This window comes from Zingiber officinale, chromosome 6B (genome assembly GCF_018446385.1).
Source record: "Zingiber officinale cultivar Zhangliang chromosome 6B, Zo_v1.1, whole genome shotgun sequence".
NCBI lineage: Eukaryota > Viridiplantae > Streptophyta > Magnoliopsida > Zingiberales > Zingiberaceae > Zingiber > Zingiber officinale.
Window position 1 is genome coordinate 108,248,713 of NC_055996.1, and position 22,397 is coordinate 108,271,109.

General features: G+C 33.4%; 2 protein-coding genes, 1 long non-coding RNA gene and 1 other non-coding gene across 9 annotated transcripts; 3 read left to right on the forward strand and 1 right to left on the reverse strand.

The window, feature by feature from the left end:
- The first annotated feature begins 1,220 nt into the window (after positions 1-1,220).
- LOC121990514 lies at positions 1,221-2,351 on the forward strand. The gene is made up of 3 exons (XR_006114617.1): positions 1,221-1,259; positions 2,145-2,189; positions 2,260-2,351. It is a non-coding gene; the product is annotated as an uncharacterized LOC121990514 (long non-coding RNA).
- A 7,175-nt stretch (positions 2,352-9,526) lies between these two features.
- On the forward strand, positions 9,527-13,675 carry LOC121988797 (UDP-glucuronic acid decarboxylase 6-like). 5 transcript variants are annotated; one of them, XM_042542459.1, is made up of 13 exons: positions 9,527-9,663; positions 10,173-10,272; positions 10,545-10,631; positions 11,004-11,091; positions 11,463-11,554; positions 11,922-11,986; positions 12,073-12,161; positions 12,255-12,332; positions 12,464-12,557; positions 12,671-12,737; positions 12,826-12,889; positions 13,099-13,139; positions 13,276-13,675. In XM_042542459.1, exons 2-13 carry the CDS (start codon positions 10,183-10,185, stop codon positions 13,459-13,461), a joined length of 1,041 nt encoding a protein of 346 aa, XP_042398393.1. In that variant the 5' UTR covers positions 9,527-9,663; positions 10,173-10,182; the 3' UTR covers positions 13,462-13,675. The 5 variants fall into 5 exon arrangements, with proteins under 5 accessions (XP_042398393.1, XP_042398392.1, XP_042398394.1 ...); XM_042542458.1 differs by having other exon boundaries at positions 9,595-9,652; XM_042542460.1 differs by lacking the exon at positions 9,527-9,663 and adding an exon at positions 9,735-9,841.
- A 431-nt stretch (positions 13,676-14,106) lies between these two features.
- Positions 14,107-14,180, forward strand: TRNAV-AAC. The gene has a single exon. It is a non-coding gene; the product is annotated as a tRNA-Val (tRNA).
- Positions 14,181-19,270: 5,090 nt separating this feature from the next.
- LOC121988799 (actin-101) lies at positions 19,271-22,171 on the reverse strand. 2 transcript variants are annotated; one of them, XR_006114102.1, is made up of 6 exons: positions 22,047-22,158; positions 20,920-20,982; positions 20,432-20,825; positions 19,741-20,354; positions 19,525-19,641; positions 19,271-19,435 (listed from the first exon to the last, which is right to left on the reverse strand). XR_006114102.1 is itself a non-coding variant. In XM_042542462.1 (5 exons), the coding sequence occupies exons 2-5, from the start codon at positions 20,977-20,979 to the stop codon at positions 19,576-19,578; spliced, it is 1,134 nt and encodes a 377-aa protein (XP_042398396.1). In that variant the 5' UTR covers positions 20,980-20,982; positions 22,047-22,171; the 3' UTR covers positions 19,271-19,575. The 2 variants fall into 2 exon arrangements, 1 of the variants encoding a protein (XP_042398396.1); XM_042542462.1 differs by having other exon boundaries at positions 19,271-19,641; positions 22,047-22,171.
- Positions 22,172-22,397: the final 226 nt, after the last annotated feature.

The window sequence follows — 22,397 nt, forward strand, 5'->3', positions numbered from 1 at the left end:
TTGTATACTCCCTCGAGGTCCGGCTGGAAGATTTTGAACTCTACGCCATAGATCGCCTCCGAGGTACCTTGTAAAACCTCATCTTTTCCCATTTCTAGGGTTTGTAGTTCGTTGTATACTCCCTTGAGGTCCGGATGGAAGATTTTGAACTCTACGCCATAGATCGCCTCTGAGGTACCTTGCAAAACCTCATCTTTTCCCATTTCTAGGGTTTGTGGTTCGTTGTATACCTCCCCTTCCTTGATCAACTTCCCTCTCCTGCGTCTGTTTGCCTTTGTTGGTAACTTATATTCGATTGTTTTCATGAAGTCCTGCAAGGTATTTCAGATGGTTTGCCCCGAGGAAAAAGGCCCGAAGAGATGGAGAAATTGGTATTGCGTGTGATTTTGTTTGGATCGCTCATTTTACTTTTAAATATATGTTTTATTTTGGGAAAATTAGGTAACTGAACTATGGCGGGCGCATATGAGGCATCAAGATCCATCAGAGGTTATGAACAAAGATATCATTTCACACTTCGTTCTCCGTCTTGCATATTGTAGAATGTAGGTTTTGATTTTTATGGTCATGTTTTATTTTGATATCACACTATCTTTCCTGAGTGTTATCTCCTTCACCTCCTAGGGATGAATTAAGGAAATCCAAACTTTGCAGTTATAATCAAGTAATTCCTATCATCTTTGAAGAATATTATCAAAATCCGGCACTTCCTTTCACTATACCAACCACACAAATCACTCACTCAATTCCAGTTCATATGCTTACTAGAATTATAGTGGCAAAAACATAAAAAAAAATATTTGCAGGCATATTTTCTGATTGGGGTTCAGCTAAACAAGTTGTGCTTCGTTGGTCTTGGTTTATCATATACCATATAGAAGTTGCATTGGTGGTTATAAGCTAATCTAAGTGAAACAGGATGTGTTTGTTCTTTTTTCTATCAATATTTGTATTTATGCAATGCATTTTAAATGGATAGACCAGAATAGGTATTCTATCTATTTTATCTTTTGTACTTGTGTAAATATGGAGACTGGCATAAGTTAGACATGTTATCTTTTGTTACGTTTCCATAGTTTTAATTATAGTGCTTTGATGCTTTTCTTTTGTAGCATGCATGCACTGACCACAGTTTGCTATTTATCACATTTCTTTTCTTTTAGATTAAAAAATCAATGGTTTTGACAGCTGATGCTGCAAATATAAAGAGTGCATCTTGTGGTCAAATCGTAGCCAATTCAAAAGCTCACATGGCTAAGGTACAGAGAGTAGGCTCACCAAAGGCCTAAGGTCCTTCCTAAACATCAAGGCTACAATGAAAGAACTTTGTCATAGAGAGAAAAAAGACCACTATCCATAGCTAACTCTATATCTATCATAACACCACTAGTTCAAGTTTACAAGCAATTAGGTCAAGAATACTTCTTCATGAATTCCTAGATATCTAAGCTATTTAATAGTTTACTGAAAAATGTATGCTCCTACTAAGCTACTATACTATATGTAATGTCTGTTGTTGAATTCTCTAATTTAATGGCTATGGAATAGGTTTGGAAAACATGTCTAAATTTAACTAGATGCAGATGTATAAAGATTGTTGTTCAAAAGGCATTTTCTGTCAAATGTTGGCTTTGTTTTATCTTCCTTCAGGCTTGATTAACTAATTTGTTCCCTGAAGTATTCTACAAAAATTATAGGTGATGTGCATGCTTCACCTGCAAGTAATCTTGGTAATTGTTAATGTAATTATCGTATCTTGGGCATATAGATTTTGATTGTCTGCTTTGCTTCATGAGGCTAAAAGGAAAAGAGGATGATTATATCTTTGTTAAACAAAAATATTTCTTGCACATGACATCTCTTATGAGCATCCATTGTCACTTATTTGCTTATCATGTGGTATTAAATCTTTTCTTATTCTGAATATTCCTCTCCATGAAAATTCTTATATGAGGCAATATGCGTGTCATATAATCCTTCTTGTTTAAGTTGAACTTTGATATACCTTACTTGCCTTAATGAGAAAAGTTATTTTTCTTTAATTATTATCATTATAGTTTTTTATCAGTGCATCCAAGTTCAAACAAGTTCAAAATAAATGTTCTCTTCCCTTTTCTTAACAAATACCATCATTTTTGTTTCAGGTAGTATTGAAGGAACACTTGGTTCTAACTTTGTTTAGAGATGAGGTAGGTAAGCGTTGTACTATAGTGTATTTGGGTTAAAATTTCTAAGCAGATTTTAACATTTTTCATACAGTATGATCTATTACATGAAGATTATCAACTTTATCTTCTTCCAAGCATTTTGGAATCCAAAAAGTTAGCTAAATCTGGACGAGCGAAACAAAAGTATGCAAATTTGGAATATAATGTGGCAAAACAAGTTGAGAAGATGATAAGATTTGTACTTTAAATAAATTGCATTCATATACCCTAACATTTTAACTTATATTCCTGTGCTTTTCTAGATACTTGCAGGATCTTAGCATGCAAATATTTTGAGTCTGCTTACTTTAAAATTTTTCCTTGGCTAAATTTCTAAATGTTTAAGCTCTAGTAAAATTAAATTTCGCAAGTGGACTAAACATAGAAGTTTTTCTTAGAGTAACTCTTTATCTTCTGTGAGACGTATACCATGAAGTGGTCTCTATCTTTTTTGGTCAAAACAATAGAAAACATACTTGGATGAGTACTATTGGATTTTTGTCTTTTATAAATGAAAATTTTCAAGTGGATTAAACATATATAGGTTATTGTTAACTACACGTTATTGTTATCTTGTGATCTACATTATCTTTGAAGTTTTGCTTGGGGTAACTCTTTTTCTTCTATTTCGTATGTGAGGTGTAGTGGTATCTATCCTTTATGGTTGAAATAATATTGCACATCTTGGAGGACTAGTGGAATTTGCTCTTTTAATTTTTTTTGATTGATTAACATTTCTTTGAATTATTTCTGATGTGTTCAAATCATACGTTGTCCAAGTTATCTAGTTTAACTTTATTGCTATTACTTAAATTCAAAATTCTTAGTTGTTTGTGCATAATTAAACAAGTGTTATTCCAATTCCACCCTCTTTTACTCATGTTTCACAAAAACATAAAATCTTTAGTCATATCATTATAGTTGGCAGGACTTTCTGATGAGAGGTTGGAAATCTCTTTTTTCCATTTTCAAAAAGAAGTACCAAGAATACGTTCATTGGCACTTCTCAAGTACTGATTAATTAAAAAGGACCCCAGTTAAGAGAGTTGGATCGTGGAGTTGATATCATTGTTGCTATACCAGGATGTTTGAATGATATTCTGAATATGAAAAGATTGAACCTCCATCAAGTACTGATTAATTAAATTACAACTATGAGAAAATTTTGTTGCAATAATTTCTGGTTTTGGAATATATTAAGTTCCCAGGAATGATAAATCTATCACTATATGATGTGGTTGAGATAAATGATGAATGTGTCTCCTTTTAAGCATTCAAATTAGTCATCTTGTTACCTGGTGCTCTTACTACTTTTTCAACTATGATTTTTAGTCTTGGTTTACTAATATATTATTTATGTGTTTTTACAGTTTACAAATCTCAAGTACTCCAGAGTTGAAATTGATGAAGTGCAGTTTGAGTGGGCTGAATGCATGCTAGATTACATTTGAAGTGCGGTTCTACCTTGATGTGTTGTTAAAAGAATGTTCTACCTTAATGATTCTGATATCTATTAGCTTTTGATGTAAAAAGAATGTTTGTGTATTTTATGGATACTGTTGTAAGAAGATTATTTATGTAATTTGTGAATATTTGTGTATTTTATGGATACTATTGAATGAAATATATTTGTGTAATTTGTGAATATTTGTGTTTTTTTTTTTTATTGTCGGTTTTTCATTGTTTCGGAAATCAAATTTGTGAAAAATACCGATATTACATCGATTTTCCACCGCTGCAAAACCGATGTTATTAACTAATATTACATCGGTCGTATACCGCTGCCAAAACTGGTGTTATTAACATATAATATTACATCGGTTTTACACCGTTGATGAAACGATGTCATTAAGTGATACTACACCGGCTAATAACCGATTCGAACACCGGTGTCGTTAAGTGATACTACACCGCTTTTAACCCGATGTCTAAAATGACAGACCTTTTACATCGGCTTCATAGACATCGGTCAAAAATGTAATAGACACCGGTGGAAAACCGATGTCTATGAGGGTTTTTGTTGTAGTGATCATAAGTGTTGTTCTAAAGTATTGGGACCAGAGTTGTATTTATAGCCCTGGTTGGGGGCGCCTGGAAGGTTTCCAGGCACCTGGAGGGGGATAAAACTTTATGTCCATTGCAATGGATCACATTTGACGCGATCCAGATAAGGATCCTGGTCCGAGAGTCCGAAAGGGTTCCAAGCGCCCAGACCAAGAAAGTCAACTTTCTATTGACTTTAGGTCCCGATCTTCCGTTCTGGTTCCGCTCGTCTTGGTCCAGGTCTTCCGCTCCGACTCCGCTCGCTTGAGTGATCTCGCATTAAGATAATAAAAATAAGTCGTCGAAGTAAAAAAGAGAGGAGATGCTCATGTCGATGATGAAGTGATCCAAATTGAGGTAGTAATTTCTTTTAACTTTTCAATTTTATATATTTCTCAATATTCTTTGCATTTTATTAAACATTTTTTATATATATTTTACTAGATGAAGATGTGCAACGCCAACTTCAAGACAAACTTGAGGGATATCTTACTGAGTGATCTATCTGGACTGTGGGCTACGTCGATACCGTTACCCGAGTTGCTCTCTCCTTCTCTTTCGTTTGCTTTCTTTCTCTCAAGATAAACTTAAGCTTTTTTTCTTGTTGATTGTCGTTAGTTACCTGGGCTACAGCCCGAGTAGCCTAGAATATGGCTCCGCCCTTCATGAGTGGACGGACGGACGGGCAGACATAAGTAAAGGCTCTATCAATAAAGAATCCACATGATAGGACGAGGAGTCGCACCACCATCATTTTGGCAGAAAGTTGTTGGACAGGGAAGGCATGCAATGGGGGTTGAGTAGCTTGAAGGACAAACTAAGATCTGTGGAAGTCATGCAACGAAGGCTGAGCTAAAGACAAAGCCAAAATGATACAAGTAAGAATATGATATAAGTTACTTGTAAACTGACTATGAGTTTAGCTTGAACGAGCTTTGAGTTGACTAACTTGGTGGGTTAATAGGATATATCATATAAGTTACTTGTAATTATAAACTGACTATGAGTTTAGCTTAAACGAGCTTTGAGTTGACTAACTTGGTGGGTTAATAGGATACATCATATTTTTCTTATTTATAAACATACATAGTTTTTCAAAAATTAATTAATTACTTATTAAACAATAATAATAATAATAAACACATGTTTGAACTGAAGAGGTGGATATCTTACCAGAGTTTGGTGCCACCCCAAGAAAGGACGACTAAGACATGCATCATTTGGAGGGGGGCAACTTTCATGAGATGATGAAGCAACCATCACCAAATTGTACCATATTATATATTTGATGTTTATTATATTGTATTATATGATTAATAAACATCAAATATATATAAGCAATTATTTGATGTTTGGTATGCTAGACCAATATCATATCGGACCTGATATAACCGAAATCAAGTTAGGTATGATCTCCATACATTCGGTTTATAGTGTTTTGGGATAGAATTAAAATATCACATCATATCTACTATTCTCTTACTCAATCGTACCAAATGAGTGCAAGTTTATAGATAAACAAATAGTTCAAGTCCAATAGTCATTTTGGATCAAAATTCTTTAATAGAACTAGACTTGGATATTTAATTGTAAAAAATATATCATTTATTACTTATTTCGGTTTCTAAAAATACTCTAGTATTATGTTAATTTTCAATTTAAATGCTTGGGTTGAGTCTAGAGACCAAGCCGAGACATTCTAGTTGAAAATATTATTCTCCTATTGAGGTCCGAAAATAATAAAAGATGACACATTTAGACTCCTTTATATTTTAGAAACTCCCATGATTTAACATCAATGTAATCAAAGCTTCTAAGTCGATCAATAAATTTTGATCGAAATTCATTAATAGACCTAAACTATTTAAATTTCCATAAATTTACAATTATTTTAATAGAGTTTGGAAAAAGTCGATTTGTCTATGGGGTTATGATATCATAGTAGTTAACAGCTAGAAAATGTAGAGAGAGAATTTGATGTGGAAAGAGAGAGGGAAATGTTCAGATTAAATGTATTTAAAATATTAAGATTATTTTTAAATTTAAAGGTTTCAAATAAATTGGATATATTAAAAATTGACCTATGGAAAGTTAATATTAACTAGAGGGATAAAAAGTAAAAAATCACCCAAATTAATGCTCCTTTGATTATTTCAAAATATGTTGTGCATTTGAAATTTTCACAAATCTAAATTGTATTTTTGATTAAAAGTATTTAATGATGATAAAAAAGTACCTAGATTTGATATTAATTTATGATTTTTATAGCTTATAATAGTAGTTCAACTACAAAGTTAGTTCATTAAATGGAAGAAAAATATTGAAAAATAATATATTATTTGTTAAATTTTAAAATATGATGCATTAATAAAGTTCACGAACTTTTTTAAGAAGAGATTTACAAATTGGATTAACTAGTCAATTTTCGATCTAATGGTCAAATTTAAGCCTTTTCTATAAATATGTGTAATTAATTGGTAGTTGAGTTCTTTAATTATGAAAATGACGGATGCTTAATTTATAATTATTTGAATACTAAGTTAAAATTGAACTGACATAATCTAACAAAATCAAAAAGACTAATTTTTTTTATGAAAACTAAATAAATCGAACCGATTAAATATCAATTAATTTAGTTTTCGAATGAATTAATGAAGAGAAATTTTAAAACCAAATTACTTAAATTTAAATTTTATTTAATTAATTATATATATATTAATTATTTTTAAAATAAAAATAATTAAATTAATATTTTTATTTGGTTAATTTAATTTAATTAAATTATAAATTTTAAAATAGAAGCCCAACTAAATTAATCTAATTAAAACGGAATGCGACATTTGAAAATTTCACAATCTAAATTATATGTGTGGTAAATTCTCGTAATACTTATCGAGTAAACATATTTAATGATGATAAGACTCAAAAATACCTAGATTTGATATTAATTTATGATTTTTATAGCTAGCAGTTCAACTACAACGTTAGTTAAATGGAAGAAAAAGTTTGCAAAATAATATATGATGCATTAATAAAGTTCACGACAACTTTTTTAAGGACAGATTTACAAAAAGAATTAACTAGTCAAATTTTGATGTAATGGTCAAATTTAATCCTTTTTCGTATAAATATGTGTAATTAATTACTCGTTGAGTTCTTTAATTGTGAAAATGACGATGATTAATTTGTAATTATTTTATCTTTAAATTTAAAGTTGAGTATTCAATTAAAATCGAATTAAATTAATTATAAATTAAATAAATTAAATTTTTTTAAAATCCATCAAATAGATCAAATTTTTCTATATAAATTGAACAAACTGAATCGATTAAATATTAATTAATTTATTTTTTTACCAAATTAACTAAATCAATAGAAATTTTAAAACTAGATCAACTGAAATTTTAAAACTAAATTAATCAAATTTAAATATTATTTAATTAATTATATATTTTATTTAATTAATTCTATTTAAAATAAAAAATAATTAAATTAATATTTTTATTTTATTTATTGAATCTATTTTGAAGAATTATTTTAAAGAAAAAACAGAATTAGTGAATTAAATTTCCAAATTTAGTCGTTCAGTAGCTTAATTTGATTTTACATAATCTTTCTCATTACCTTTATTCCTTTAAGAATGACTTAAAATACTACAGCATGTATATTAGATATAGCATTAACTATCTGATTCAGGAGTTAGCTGAATGAACGGTCTGGATCAAGATCGCAGTGCTATTCAATGGGCACTAGCCTGTTTGCACGGTGGCATTCCCTATTTCTTTCTTCAATTCTCCATGTTCTTATTCTGTTATCCTCCTGTCACGTAACATTTTTTCATTGTGATTAATGATGATAAAAACAAAAAATTTATTGTGATTATTGATGGTGATAAAAAGTGAATATGTTCGTCCCTAATATTTTCATCAATTCGTCTCAAGATCAACACACGGAAGAGATAAATCATGGGTGACTATTAACCTTTAGAATAGTGACTAACACATAAGGAAGATATTTATCTCGACTTTACTGAGATTCGAACCTCAGATTTCATGATGATAACACCTCATATGTTAGTCACTAGATTTCATGATGATAACACTTTATTGTGATTATTGATGAACGTAATGGAGATGGATCTGACAAAGTTAAGAGCATCCACATCAGTTATCATATCCAAAGATTTTACCTTAAATTTTGGATAAGTTAACTAAAAATCTTCTGCATCATTTTCACTATTCATTCCTTAAATTTAGATTTGATGAATAATGATTCTCTAAATTTAGGTAATGAAACCTCTACTCTATAAAAAAAATAATATATTTTTTTAATCTCCCTCCTTCCACTCAATCTCTCTCATTTCACTCATTCCATAAATATAATAACAAAAAATAGAAGAAAAAAAAGAAAATAATAAAAAATTAAGAATGATGAAAATTTTAGAGTAATATAGTGTGTAGTGAAAATGATTATCTAAATTTAATAAAGTGAATCATTTATTTTAAATTTTAGATATAATGATAGAAAAATTGAAATGGATGCTTTAATATGATTAATTCAATTCGACCGATTATTTTATTCACCGCTACTTAGCTTTATCCTTTTTAAGAAAATAACTTAAAATACCACAACGTCAAAATTACACGTAGTATTGACCATCTGATTCCGGACTATCTGAATGAACGCTCTTGATCAAAGATCAAGATACTATTCACTTGCCACTAACCTGTTCGTACGTTAATAAATTTTAATTTTATTTAATTAATTATATATATTTTTAATAAAAATAATTAAATTAATATTATTATTTAATTTATTCTGTCTATTCAACTATTCGATTTAATTAAATTATAAATTTTAAAATTAAAATCGGACTGAATTAATTAGAAATTAAATTAAATTTTAAAAAATAAAAAGTAAATTAATCAAATTAAAATTTTAAATTCCCTCAGTTCTATGACTAATTTGATTTTATAGAATTTTTTTTCACCATTACTTACATTTATTCTTTTAAGAAAATAACTTAAAATACCATTATATGGAAATTACAGTATTGACCATCTGATTCAGGAATTAACTAAATGAATGGTCAGGATTAGAGATCCCAATGCTATTCAATTGGCCCTAGCCTTCACACGTTAAGTAAATTTAAATTTTATTTAATTAATTCCGTATTTTATTTTAATAATTATATTTTAAATAAAAAAAATAATTAAATTAATATTATTATTCTATTCCATTTAAAATTTGTAAATTCCGTTGATTCAATACGGTTCGATGTTACGATTGTTGTGTTCACCGGTACTTAACTTCAATCTCTTAAGAAAACAACTTAAAACCAACGCACAGCTCGGGTTCTCCAAATCCCTAATCCCATTCCAATTTCTTGTATAATTCTTCAGGTTCTTATACGGTAATTCCTCAGGCCATCATGTATTTTTTTTTAAATTTTTTTATTGTGATTATTGATAAATGTAATGGAGGTGGATCTGTGCAAAGTTTGGTGTGCGAACCCCTTCAGATCCACCTTGCTTGCGTGCGTTCAACGCGTTTTCGTGATTATGATGGCTTGCAGGGATGCATTGTTTTAGGTCGAGATCGAGATCTTGTTTGTTATGGTGACGGGTTGTTTCTGGTTATTTGAATCTATATAAGCCTGTGGATCTCGAGGGTTTTTACCAGGAAGAGTCGTGTGTAAGAAAAAAAAAAGATTTTGATTGTTAAACTGAGTGAGTAGGTACTTGTTTTTCTTTGCTGCAGAAAATTTAACATTCAAGTGTTTTGAATTCCTTTCTTCTCTATCTGGGTTTCTAACTTCTCACGTATTTTCATGCTGCTTATCATTGCTTGCGGGATCATCGCATTGTTATTGTTCCTTTTCTTTGGGATCTCATTGAATGAGATCTGGAACATGTGGTGCAGGATCTGAGGAATGGCGACGGAAGCAGCAAATGGGAATAGCCATGCGGGGGCAAAGCCACCTCCGACCCCTTCCCCTCTTCGCAGTTCAAAATTTTTGCAGGTTACCCTTTTTGTTCTTAGAATTGGTTAATGATTGATCTGGATCGCTGTTGCATGGTTATCTGGAAGCTTGCTTATTTCTGTTTTTAAGATAGTATAAGACAGATCTTCAATAAAGCACGAGTATAACGTATTCATAGTATTTGATTGTTTTTTAGTAAGCTTCCTTTATTTTTGAGAAAAATGACGACTACATACTTTCGGTTTCTTAGATCTTCTTTCTCACTATATTGTAGTAAAAATTGAAGTTGACTTTAACCTTCTTCTGGGCAGTCCAATATGCGGGTCTTAGTGACAGGTGGAGCTGGTTTCATTGGATCTCATTTGGTTGACAAACTGATGGAGAATGAGAAGAATGAGGTATGTGTCTGGTCTACTTCACCCATCACCTTGTCTTAGACTTCTCTAATAACACTAGAAGACCAGCAGAAATGTGAAAACCTACTATCAGATAAAAGGAATCGTGAAACATTGTGTTGTGAAAGTAGTTCCTCATTCAGTGATTTTAATCTTTCACACAAATGATACCTTCAATAAATCTTATACTCTTCTCATGCACTACTTTATGTTTCATTCACTCTTATCTTTGAACTTTTGGATGTAAACGAAAAAGCCCAATAAAAAATACAAATTTATTTTGATATCAAAACACTGATGTTTTATTGACTCTTAACAAATTTTCTCACTATTCTGTTTGGTTTATTTGTGTATTTTCTTATGTGTTGCTGTCAGGTAATTGTTGCCGACAATTATTTCACTGGTTCCAAGGACAATCTTAGAAAATGGATTGGTCATCCAAGATTTGAGCTGATCCGACATGGTAAATTTCAACTATACGAGTAATAATTAAAGCAGTCTGATTGAGTATTTGCTTTATAACTTTTATAGTCCTTTCTATTTGTAGTGATATAGCCTTGTGTATTGTGTAAATCAGCACTAAGATCCATGTAGCAGATCTCAAAGAGTGAAGACTAATAGATCTTGTTCTTGTTATTATTATGCTCCAGTCTGTTTAATGCTTTCTAGAGTTATCGTGTTTCATTCATAGACATTTGTTGATAATAGAATAATTTACAAGGTCGATGTCCTAAGATTATCTTTGGCAATTATATATGATTACCTTATGCAAGACAAGAATTTGTTGAGATGTTATGGAACTTTGCCTTTTATTTTTCTCATCTGCTTTAACAGATATCACGGAGCCCCTATTGGTGGAGGTTGACCAGATATATCACTTGGCTTGCCCTGCTTCACCAATTTTCTATAAGCACAATCCTGTGAAGGTATGCTTCCAACAGGTTCTCAGGAACAAGTTGATAGCAACATCAGTAATACACGCTTATAAGTTAGTGGCGCCAATGTTTATTCTTTCAAGTTTTACATGTGTCATTATTCTTTTCTAGGGATAAGTAAATTTCACTGTCTCTAGAATTTACATATCAAAATACTATCACAGTTATATATGCTATAATGGTTATTGACATTTTTTTAATGATCTAGGTTGCATTTGGTAACATTTTAAATTAAAGCACTGGTACTCTGTTTTATTTCATGAATCTGATTAATCTTTCTAGTGTGTGCATGCTACTGCTGTTTGAATTCTGTTCTTCTTACTTGTGGTTAGTAAGCTTAATTGAGATAATGTCACAGACGATTAAAACAAATGTTATTGGCACATTGAATATGTTGGGGCTTGCAAAGCGAGTGGGTGCAAGGTATGATAACGACTTTTACTTGACTAGTTGAGTATCAGAGGTGCATGAATGACATTTACCTTCAAATTTTGATCCTACACTTTAAGGATTTTATTGACATCAACCTCTGAGGTGTATGGTGATCCGCTGCAACATCCTCAGACGGAGGAGTACTGGGGAAATGTTAACCCAATTGGTATTTTCTTTTATTTGCAAATAGTTATTTAATGTCTACATCAACAGTCAAAAGCTTCTTTATTTTGTGATAGCATACCTCTTATACTTTCAGGAGTCCGGAGCTGCTATGATGAAGGGAAGCGTGTGGCAGAGACCTTGATGTTTGATTATCACCGGCAGCATGGCATAGGTGTGTGTGGTTATCAAATTGGCTGGATCACTTATTTTGTGCCAGTCTTTCGCTGGTATTTAATCAAAAAAAAAAAGGTTGAGGCTAGTTCTTAATCCATTCTGTACGTTTTGGATTGATGATCTTGTCAGAGATCCGGATTGCTAGAATCTTCAACACCTATGGACCACGTATGAACATTGATGATGGTCGTGTCGTCAGTAACTTCATCGCCCAAGCACTTCGGTAATCTCAATGATCTCCACAACCAATGAATTGGATATCCTTTCATGATTTTCTCAGCGAATGAACTGCATATCCTTGATCTGTAATCACTTATCCGTTAATGTTTCTTCTAGTGGTGAGCCATTGACAGTCCAAGCCCCTGGAACACAGACTCGAAGTTTCTGTTACGTCTCTGACATGGTAAAACTGATTGCTTCTTTTATTTGAGTTTTATGTAAGGTCTTTGCTGGTCATCTTAAACTTAACATTTCTGACATACCACCATAAGGTTGATGGACTTATTCGGCTGATGGAAGGAGAAAACACAGGCCCTATTAACATTGGAAACCCTGGTAATTTCATTGGCTCACTTGTTATTTCATGACGGACCTTAGTAACATAGTTATTCATTGAGGAAGCGTTCATCTGTTACCTCTAAGTTGTATGGACTTTTGAGTGTATTGCCCTTCCCTCATTATCAATATAAGTTGATGATGGGGCGATTTTATCATTATGATCACAACCTTCATCATAGTCCCTGACGTAACTTCCAAATGTGCAGGTGAATTTACAATGATGGAACTTGCTGAGATTGTTAAGGAGGTAAATCTCTGTCTTTGATTCCTTTCTCCCTTCCCCTTCAAATAGGATGAACAAACAATTGAATGGAACTTTTTCATGTGATTGGAGAACATTTAGAAGTCATTTAATCAGGAACAAATTCTACTCTTTTTTGCAGTTAGTCGAGCCATCGGTGACAATTAAAAATGTCGAGAACACACCTGATGATCCTCGCCAGCGGAAGCCTGACATCACGAAAGCAAAGCAAGTTCTTGGATGGACTCCCAAGGTTACTCTGCGAGAGGGTCTGCCCTTAATGGAAGAAGATTTCAGGAAAAGGCTTGGTGTGCCAAAGAAAGCATGAGTCTACTATCTACATTATGTCCAACTATGTCTTATAAGTTGAATGTTCTTGTCAATCATGTCGAAGGTGTGCCCTGAAAGTATTTGAGAAAGAATTTTTTTTATCCCCTAGAGTTGGCGAGGTTAAAGGTTTCCCAGAACTTGTTTGAACATGGTTCTTTACCCTAATGGTCATAATAGAGAATAATGATCAATTTGATCTTTGCTCTAGTCAATTGCTTCTCTCACTTGTGCTGAATGTGAATGCGTAGAGATGAAAAAAAAAAAGCTAACCTCAGTGTATTTAGGGTGACCGTATTATCGATCGATTTCTCAATCTTGTTCGAGTCTACTATGGATAATACTTAGTTGCACACCCTGTAAGATAGTGATTTGCTGTTTTTTTTTATCAGAATGTATCATCAACAACCACTTTTTGTTAACTTTGATGAGATATTCCTATCATCTATCCAATTTCTTGCGTTTTATACCTTGACCTTAATAGTTCAGTTTATTTATTTATTTTGTCTTTCACAACACGTTGATGCAATAGAAGTTTAAGTACCACTGTTTTTTTTTTTAAAAAAAAAAGATATTTGTTACTTTGATTATTTTAGTTTATAAATTATTAAGAAGGATTATAAGTATGCTTGCTTCATGAAGACATGGTGTCGTGGTGTAGTTGGTTATCACGTCAGTCTAACACACTGAAGGTCTCCGGTTCGAGTCCGGGCGACGCCAATTAACTTTTTTTATTCGCTTTATTTTCCACTGTAGGATCATGACCTTCGATGCAACCGACGGCTAAGATTGAACAGATTTTTGCGACCTTTGGCTCGCTCTGGACTCAATTGCTGCTTCACCGTTGATTGCTTTAAATTGAGTATAAATGAACGGGTTATGATTGGTCTACTGGCGAGTGCCACGGATCACAATTTAAAGTAATCTACGTCCGCCTATTTATGATGATCCAACGGTTAATAAAAATTATCAGAAGCACGCGTACGTAACGCTTAATTATTATACCGGCCGGTAAAGAAGCTGCCGTCTCAAGTCTCAACCAGACCGGAGGCGAAAAAAAAATAAAAAAAACTTTAATATATTTTAAAAATTAATATAATTTTTATATAAAATTTAATTTTTATTTTTAATGCAAAAATAATAATTAAAATTTTATATTAAAATTTTTTTAATTGATAAATTATTTAAAGTTTTTAGATATTGGTGGAGGTAAATAAAATTTTATTAATTTTAATTTTGAAAACTTTCTTTCAAACTTTATCCCTGCATTAAAAATTCTTTATTTTTTTAATAAGATTTAGTATGCCAAATATTAATTTTAATTTTGAATTTATTGTTATTTTTTTCTATAATATTATTTTCTAATGAAAATTTTATTAACTTTTCATTTGTATCACTGCGAGAAAGGAGAATAGTATGAGTTCACAGAGTGAGTAAAAGCACACCAATAAGAGAAGAAAATAGTACAAGATCATCAATACATATGAGGGTCAGAGGGTGCACTGTTTTTTCTCAAGATCAATGCGGTAAAAAATAATCCATTAAATTTTAAAAATAAGATATACAATTAAAAAAATTAATAATGAATAAAATTAGAATAATTATAATTAAAAATTAATTTTTTTAAATTAATCTAAAATGAAGAGTGAATATTTTTATAAAAATATTAAAAAATAAAAATTATGTGCCCTAATTTTATTGGAACTAGGCATAGGCCTAGCCTTGATCCGGCACTGCAGCGTCTGGCCTGAGAAGAAGTCTCTTGGTCGGTGAAGGCCGGCCTCCAGTAGTCCAGTTCCTGGTCGGCCACATTAGCATTACCTCAAGCACCCCCCAATTCCATATCCCAGAGGATTTATCATCTGGTTTGATTACGGTGGTTTTCTTTTGCTCCAGATGTTGGAGCTGGCAGGGAACGCGGCGCGGGAGAACAATAAGAACCGCATGTTGCTGGCCATCAGTAACTAGAGCGGTAAATGAGCTGAATCCAGCCGAGTATTCAAATTTATTTGATAAGATAATCGATTTAAATCGAATTTAAAATGAATCAAATTTTTAAAATGATTATTCAAGCTTAACTTAATTTATTTTGTATGAACTTAAATTTAATTTATTTAAATGTTATTAAACTCTCAATTTAAATTTTGTTTGAACTTGATTTGAGCTAAATACGTTTAGATATTATCAAACTTTCAATTCAAACTTAAACTTTAATTGTTTGATTGATTATTGAACTTGATAACTTTAAGTAATTATTTTATTTTATTTTATTATTTATTTAACATATTCAAAAAAAATATTAATGAATATTATTCGTTAACATTGTTCTCAACGAACTGAACATATATTTGTTCAAACTTATTTGTTTATTTGAACGAGTTGTTCAAATTTATTTATTTAATTAATCTTGTGTATATTAAATGAACATAAACAAACTCTTATTATATCAAACACCAAACTTGTTCATAAACGCTTGATTCATTTACAACTCTATCAGGAATAACGAGGAGCTGGAAAAGCTCCTCTGCGGCGTCAGGATCGCCCATGGCAGGTTGCTGCCTAACATCAACCGGGTTCTCCTGCCCAAGAAACCGCAGGGAAGGATCTCAAGTCTCCTTCCAAACCTGCCGCCAAGTCTCCAAAGAACGCTTTGATCTAGTAGCGATTCTGTGGCAAAGTTGACTGTGGAATTTTGTTCGACTTGCAAATACTTGCTGTTTTGCAAGATGATCAGTTTGATTGTTTCTTTCCCCCCTCGGATGTTTAATTTCTTAACTAATATTACAAGTTCAAAAAACATAATTTCAGAGAAGAAAGACCTCCAAATTGTGGCATTCAGCAGTATTATTAGATATGCAGATAGTGGACTGTGAACTGCGGATGACTAAAAGAAACACTACCATGCAATCAATAAGTGTTCAGATTCCAAACAAGCATTTTGGCTGATTTACTTTGAAACTTTAATATATACACACAAACTATCATTTCTTTTTCGCCAATTGTATACATACATGTTTCTTCTTATTTCAATTGGAGCATGTCCGATAAATTTTATGTCCAAGTACGCAAAATTAACAAGGCGTGTCATATGTAAACAAGATGAACATTCTTTGTGCATATATAAAAGGGAAATTCAAGAATAAGCTACAACTGGAACAGTTTGAAAACATAATACTATACAGAGCCTCATTCTGATAGGGATATATCTTTTGCAAAAGTACAATCTAGTATGAACCAAACAAATGCAAAATGAAGAGTGAAACTATTTAACATTAATCGAATCATATTCATGATCAGCACTCCTCCCATCCTTGCCTATATATATAACCTTTTGATGTTTATCAGAACTCTTACTACCCGGCCACAGAAATGCTTAAATCCTATTTCCAAATGATGAAGCACAAACTAAGGATCTATTGCTAAGCTTAGTTGAGACTGAGTTTGTCACACATGCCCATGTCCAACTGATTAATAATTAAGCATAGTATGAAAAAGACAAGACTATTAATCTCAATGAGTTCAGAGTTTTCAACAATGATCATCTATGTATCTATAAGAGAGAGAACATTGTAAAAATAGAATATGCAACATTAAATTGCACAAGTAGGAATGACTTCAACATGAATTTTTGGAGTCCAGTATATGGTGACGAGAAAAAACATCAAATTCACCACAAAGTATGTTATAGATCCAACCCATGGGGAGTTTTCAACACAAGCTTACTTTATTGACCACCAAAGATCATCCAGATACAGCACAACTTCGTTGATTTACGCTTAATGTTAAAAACATGCCATAAGAACAAAAACCTCATTCGTGTTGTTTATTTCTCATTACCTTGATGTAGAGATTGACCTTTGAGAGAATTTCGATGGAGAACCCTTCCCGCTGCATTTCCGATCGATTCCACTACATTCCCACTAATCAAGTCCTTGAGTCCTGAATTCCCTACCACGTCGACCTTTGTCTTGCTCTTTTCCTCTTCCTCATGGACGACCTGTTTCCTCCCTCGCTGCTGCGGCGGAACCAACTCGTGGTGAAACCCGTGAATGTACTCAAGCGAGTAGCCATCGTCCTCATCGAATAACATGATGTGTCCGTGCCACTGCCATAGCCGATACTCTGAGTCGGGCTCCTCGTGGACGCCGACACAAATGTTGTGATCGCCGATGGCCACAGACTGGCCGGAGTTCACCTTGAGAGCCTCGAAACCGTTGCCAGTTTCGATGATCCGCAAGATCTCCCTCTCCAACTTGCCCTCCTCCTTCGCGAGCAGCCGGCGGTTCTTCCACCCCTCACCTCGGTGGTCCATCATGTCCTCCTCCTCGTTGTCGTCCTCCTCTTCTTCGTCTCCCTCATCATCGAGGCCGCTGCCTCCGTTGCGGAGGAGGTAGTCGACGACGTTTTGGGGAAGCAACGAGTTGGTGCCCAGGTACGGCGGGCGAAGCTGGAGACCGGCGAGTAGAAGGCCGATGTCATCGCTCGAAGAGGCGTCAGCTCCGTCGGAAGAAGCGGCGGCGTTGGCGGCCATGTTAGGGTTGGAAGCCATCAGCGAGGAATAAACTGGGGAGGGGAAAACGATAGGATTCCGGCCAAGGGTTAGGGTTTTATAGGATAAGGAAAGGCAAAGGAAATAATCGATCAATTCTTATCAAACGCACGTGCAAAGAACGTGCGTCTAAACTAAGAAATACATTTAAAAAAACAAAATATGATTTGTATAATAACTTTAAATTTAACTTTTAGACTAATTAAATCCATCCGAATAATAATGTTGAAGCTTTTTTAACAGTTAGTTGGAAAAAAAATTCAATTATAACTTCAATCTTGCATAACTTTATATGCGGTGTCCATATGACCATATCTAAAAAAATTTTATTTTCACTCTATATAAAATATTTTACTTCAACTCTCTCATGAAGACATTGTTATTTAATTATTTTTTATATTTTTTAAGTACAAAAATTATATAATTTCTATTAAATTTAACATTTTAAACTATAATCCAGTTATTTTCTATCTAAATTACCTCTCATATTTTTTTAGGTACAAAAAAATCTAAATCTTAATATAATTATCATTAAATTCAGCACTTTAAACTATAACTGAGTATACTTTCTATCAAATCAAGCACGATTTTTTTTTCTGCTCAATATAATTTCTCATAAATTCAACATCATTTTAAGAGAATTTAATATATTTTTTATCTAATTGATCATCATTTAAAAATAATTTAATATATTTTAATTCAATTGAGGTGAAAAAAAATTATATTTAATGTGATATAAAATATACTAGATTTTAATTTAATATCTTGAATTTAAGAGAACTTATACATATTTTTTGACTTTTTAATTTAAAAAATATGAGGAATAATTTTACACATATTTTTTATTTTTTTATTTAAAAAATATGAGGAATAATTTAATAAATTCATGTTGATTATGTTTAATTAAGAAGTGAAAACAAAATTCTTTATATATTAAAATTATATGTAAAATTTAAGTTATGATTAATTACTGGATGCTAAGTTTCCATTCTCTTACTATCTAATTCCTCTTGTCAATTCTATAAAAATTTCCAATCGACCACCGTTAAAAAGAGTTCTAATCCGCCAAAACTGGGTTATCACTTATCAATTTCTTTATTTCAGTTGAAACACAAAATTCTGCTGTTGATGTTGAACATCCAAAGAACTCCAAGCAATATAGAATAACAAATCATGGAGATTAGTGTTTCCCGAGTACAAAGTAAATCATCTGAATGCGGTAAATTTTTGGCAAATTTGTGAAACCTGAAAAGAAACTTCATTTGGGTGATAAAAATAGTAGCTGATAAAACCAAATAATACATCATTACATGAATACAAGTAAATAATCTCTGGACCAGTCCTCAAACCAGGACATAGACACTAAGTTGATACATATTGTTCACATTTACTGCACACATCTGCAGCCTCCTTGAAGAAACGACGCCTAAAGAAGAAACCTTCTTAACAACCCAATTTAACAGTGAAAAGGCATCACAATCACTAACATGATTCAATCCCAGGAAAGGCAAATACCAGATTGAACAAGCCGGAAAAAAACTCCCCAGAGATGGGTCATGCATGAGCTTAGAAGCATTTCCGGTGAACGATTGATGGACCAGATTCCTCGTACTCTCCCTTGGTAATCCACATCTGCAGATTGAGAAATGCAATCGACAATTATGACTAACTGTGTATATATACAGATAACAATATGGAATGGTAATACAACTAATGAATAGCGAACTTCACCTGCTGGAAAGTGCTGAGGGAAGCAAGGATGGAGCCTCCAATCCAAACACTGTACTTTCGCTCTGGCGGGGCGACCACCTTAATCTTCATGCTGCTCGGTGCAAGTGCTGTGATCTCCTTGCTCATTCGGTCGGCAATACCAGGGAACATGGTGGATCCACCGCTGAGAACAATATTGCCATATAGATCTTTCCTGATATCCACATCACACTTCATGATAGAATTGTATGTTGTCTCGTGAATTCCAGCAGCTTCCATGCCTATTAAGGATGGCTGGAAAAGGACCTCTGGGCATCTGAACCTCTCAGCGCCAATGGTGATAACCTGGCCGTCAGGAAGTTCATAGCTTTTCTCAACGGCTGAGCTAGTCTTCGCAGTCTCAAGCTCCTGTTCATAATCAAGAGCGACATAGGCAAGCTTCTCTTTAATGTCCCTTACAATTTCCCGCTCAGCTGTGGTGGTGAATGAATATCCTCTCTCAGTCAGGATCTTCATTAGGCAATCAGTTAGATCTCGGCCAGCAAGATCCAGACGAAGAATAGCATGAGGAAGAGCATATCCTTCATATATAGGAACAGTGTGGCTTACACCATCACCAGAATCAAGCACAATACCTGAGAGTAAGTGTCATAGGCATCTTAGTTGACATGAGACTAGTTTCAACAGAAATCAATAATGAGAATATACTAACCAGTTGTACGTCCACTGGCATAGAGGGACAGAACAGCCTGAATAGCAACATACATAGCAGGTACATTAAAAGTCTCAAACATAATCTGGGTCATCTTTTCCCTGTTTGCCTTTGGATTGAGAGGGGCTTCAGTGAGTAAAATAGGATGCTCCTCAGGAGCAACACGAAGCTCATTATAGAAGGTGTGATGCCAGATCTTTTCCATGTCATCCCAGTTGCTGACAATTCCATGCTCAATGGGATATTTCAATGTGAGAATACCTCTCTTTGATTGTGCTTCATCACCAACATAGGCATCTTTCTGGCCCATCCCAACCATAACACCTGTGTGGCGAGGTCGGCCGACAATACTTGGGAAGACTGCCCTAGGTGCGTCATCACCAGCAAATCCGGCCTTTTGACATACAGGAGAGGAGTCATTTCCATTCATAAATCAATTGAAGCAAGTAAAAGGTAGGAATGCTAATCTTCAATGAGAAAAAACTGACCTTGACCATTCCAGTCCCATTGTCACACACAAGGGGCTGAATATCCTCAGCATCGGCCATTTTCTATATACATAAACAATGAAATAAGAGAATCTTATGTTAACCCAATTCCAAATTGCTATTTTTGTTCACATTATGAAAGAAAACGAACATATTTAAAATATAAACTTGTTAGAATCTTATGAGATGATCTAAAAGAAGTTTAAAGATGAAAACAATTGGATAGATGGATCAAAGAAAGAAATAGTAATTTTTATGGTTCTTTAGCAGATCTACCACTGAAGTCAAATTGCACAAAAAGCTAGCAGGGCAAAACAGACTTTACAAGTATCCATTTGACCGCTTAAGAAAATGATACATTATTCAAAAATCAGTGATTGCTGAATAAATTAAAAATACCCAATCACGAATTCTTCGACAAGAAAGTCAAAAAACGAGACAAATTCCACATTTCGAAATATCAATTTCAGAGGCATGGGTTCATACGACAAAAACTAAGGTGCGAACTTCTAGAGGGGATTTATAACAGTAAAAGAAACAACATTTATCTTATAGGACGCTAAATCCGAGCACCCGTTAAGCTAAAGCTGCACAAGTTCAGATCCCTACAGAGGCGCCGTAAAAAATGGAAACAATGACAGAATGGTAAATGGAACATGAAAAATTGACCCCAACTCGTGTATTTCTTACACAAATTCCAGTGGCATTCACAGAGTTTACAGACGATAGAAAACTGGCATCAACTTAGTAACACTACTAATTGGTTGCAAAGAGACCTACGTTAGATCAAAGCAGACTTAAACTTCCAGAAAATTGAAACGACTGCAGAAATAAAGTAGGCCAGACGATCTTTCTCGAAACATAGCACGGAAAAATAAGATGAAAAAGAAAACTTCTTTGGGTACTCAACACACAACCGATCAATTCGGATCACAGTATATGAACTAAAGGGTCAAAGTTCAACTAGATCAAACCAGGAAATAGCATTCAGGCAACCCAGATCTTCACATTCAGTGACCTAAGCAGCCAGTTCCCAGATCCTGGCAACGCTTGCGACAAACAAGTAAAAGGCAACCAAAAAAATAAAAAGAGATCGAGAGCAAGAAGATCTGCAGATGAGGACTTACCTAACCAACGACGGCGATCTGCGCGAAATCCGAGCTTGAGGAGAGATCGGGATAAGGCTTTGGTGGAGAGAGGGAGAGCTCTCTTCGCCAAAACCAAGATAGGGCAAGAGTGGTGAGCAAGTAGGTGCCTTTTTTATATTCTCCGAAGCGACTAAACCAGCTTAATTAGGCCGTGCTTGGACCGACCTTACTCGGGCCGGCCCATGAAAAGCAATTCATTAGAGAAAATTTCATTTCACTCCTAAAAAACATTTTGTTACAAAAATGCACTCCTAAATTTTTAACATAAAAAAAACGCTCTCATGAGTTTAATAAAATTTATCATTTGACCTCAATAACTAAAAACCTAAC

Coding starts and splice junctions, on each gene's coding strand:
- LOC121988797 (XM_042542459.1), top strand. CDS start 10,183: ATGGCGACGGAAGCAGCAAATGGGAATAGCCATGCGGGGGCAAAGCCA. Junction 10,632..11,003: donor TGGAGAATGAGAAGAATGAG/GTATGTGTCTGG, acceptor TGTTGCTGTCAG/GTAATTGTTGCCGACAATTA. Junction 12,558..12,670: donor TTCATCGCCCAAGCACTTCG/GTAATCTCAATG, acceptor TGTTTCTTCTAG/TGGTGAGCCATTGACAGTCC.
- LOC121988799 (XM_042542462.1), bottom strand. CDS start 20,979: ATGGCCGATGCTGAGGATATTCAGCCCCTTGTGTGTGACAATGGGACT. Junction 20,355..20,431: donor TGCCAGTGGACGTACAACTG/GTTAGTATATTC, acceptor ACTTACTCTCAG/GTATTGTGCTTGATTCTGGT. Junction 19,642..19,740: donor CCCTCAGCACTTTCCAGCAG/GTGAAGTTCGCT, acceptor CTCAATCTGCAG/ATGTGGATTACCAAGGGAGA.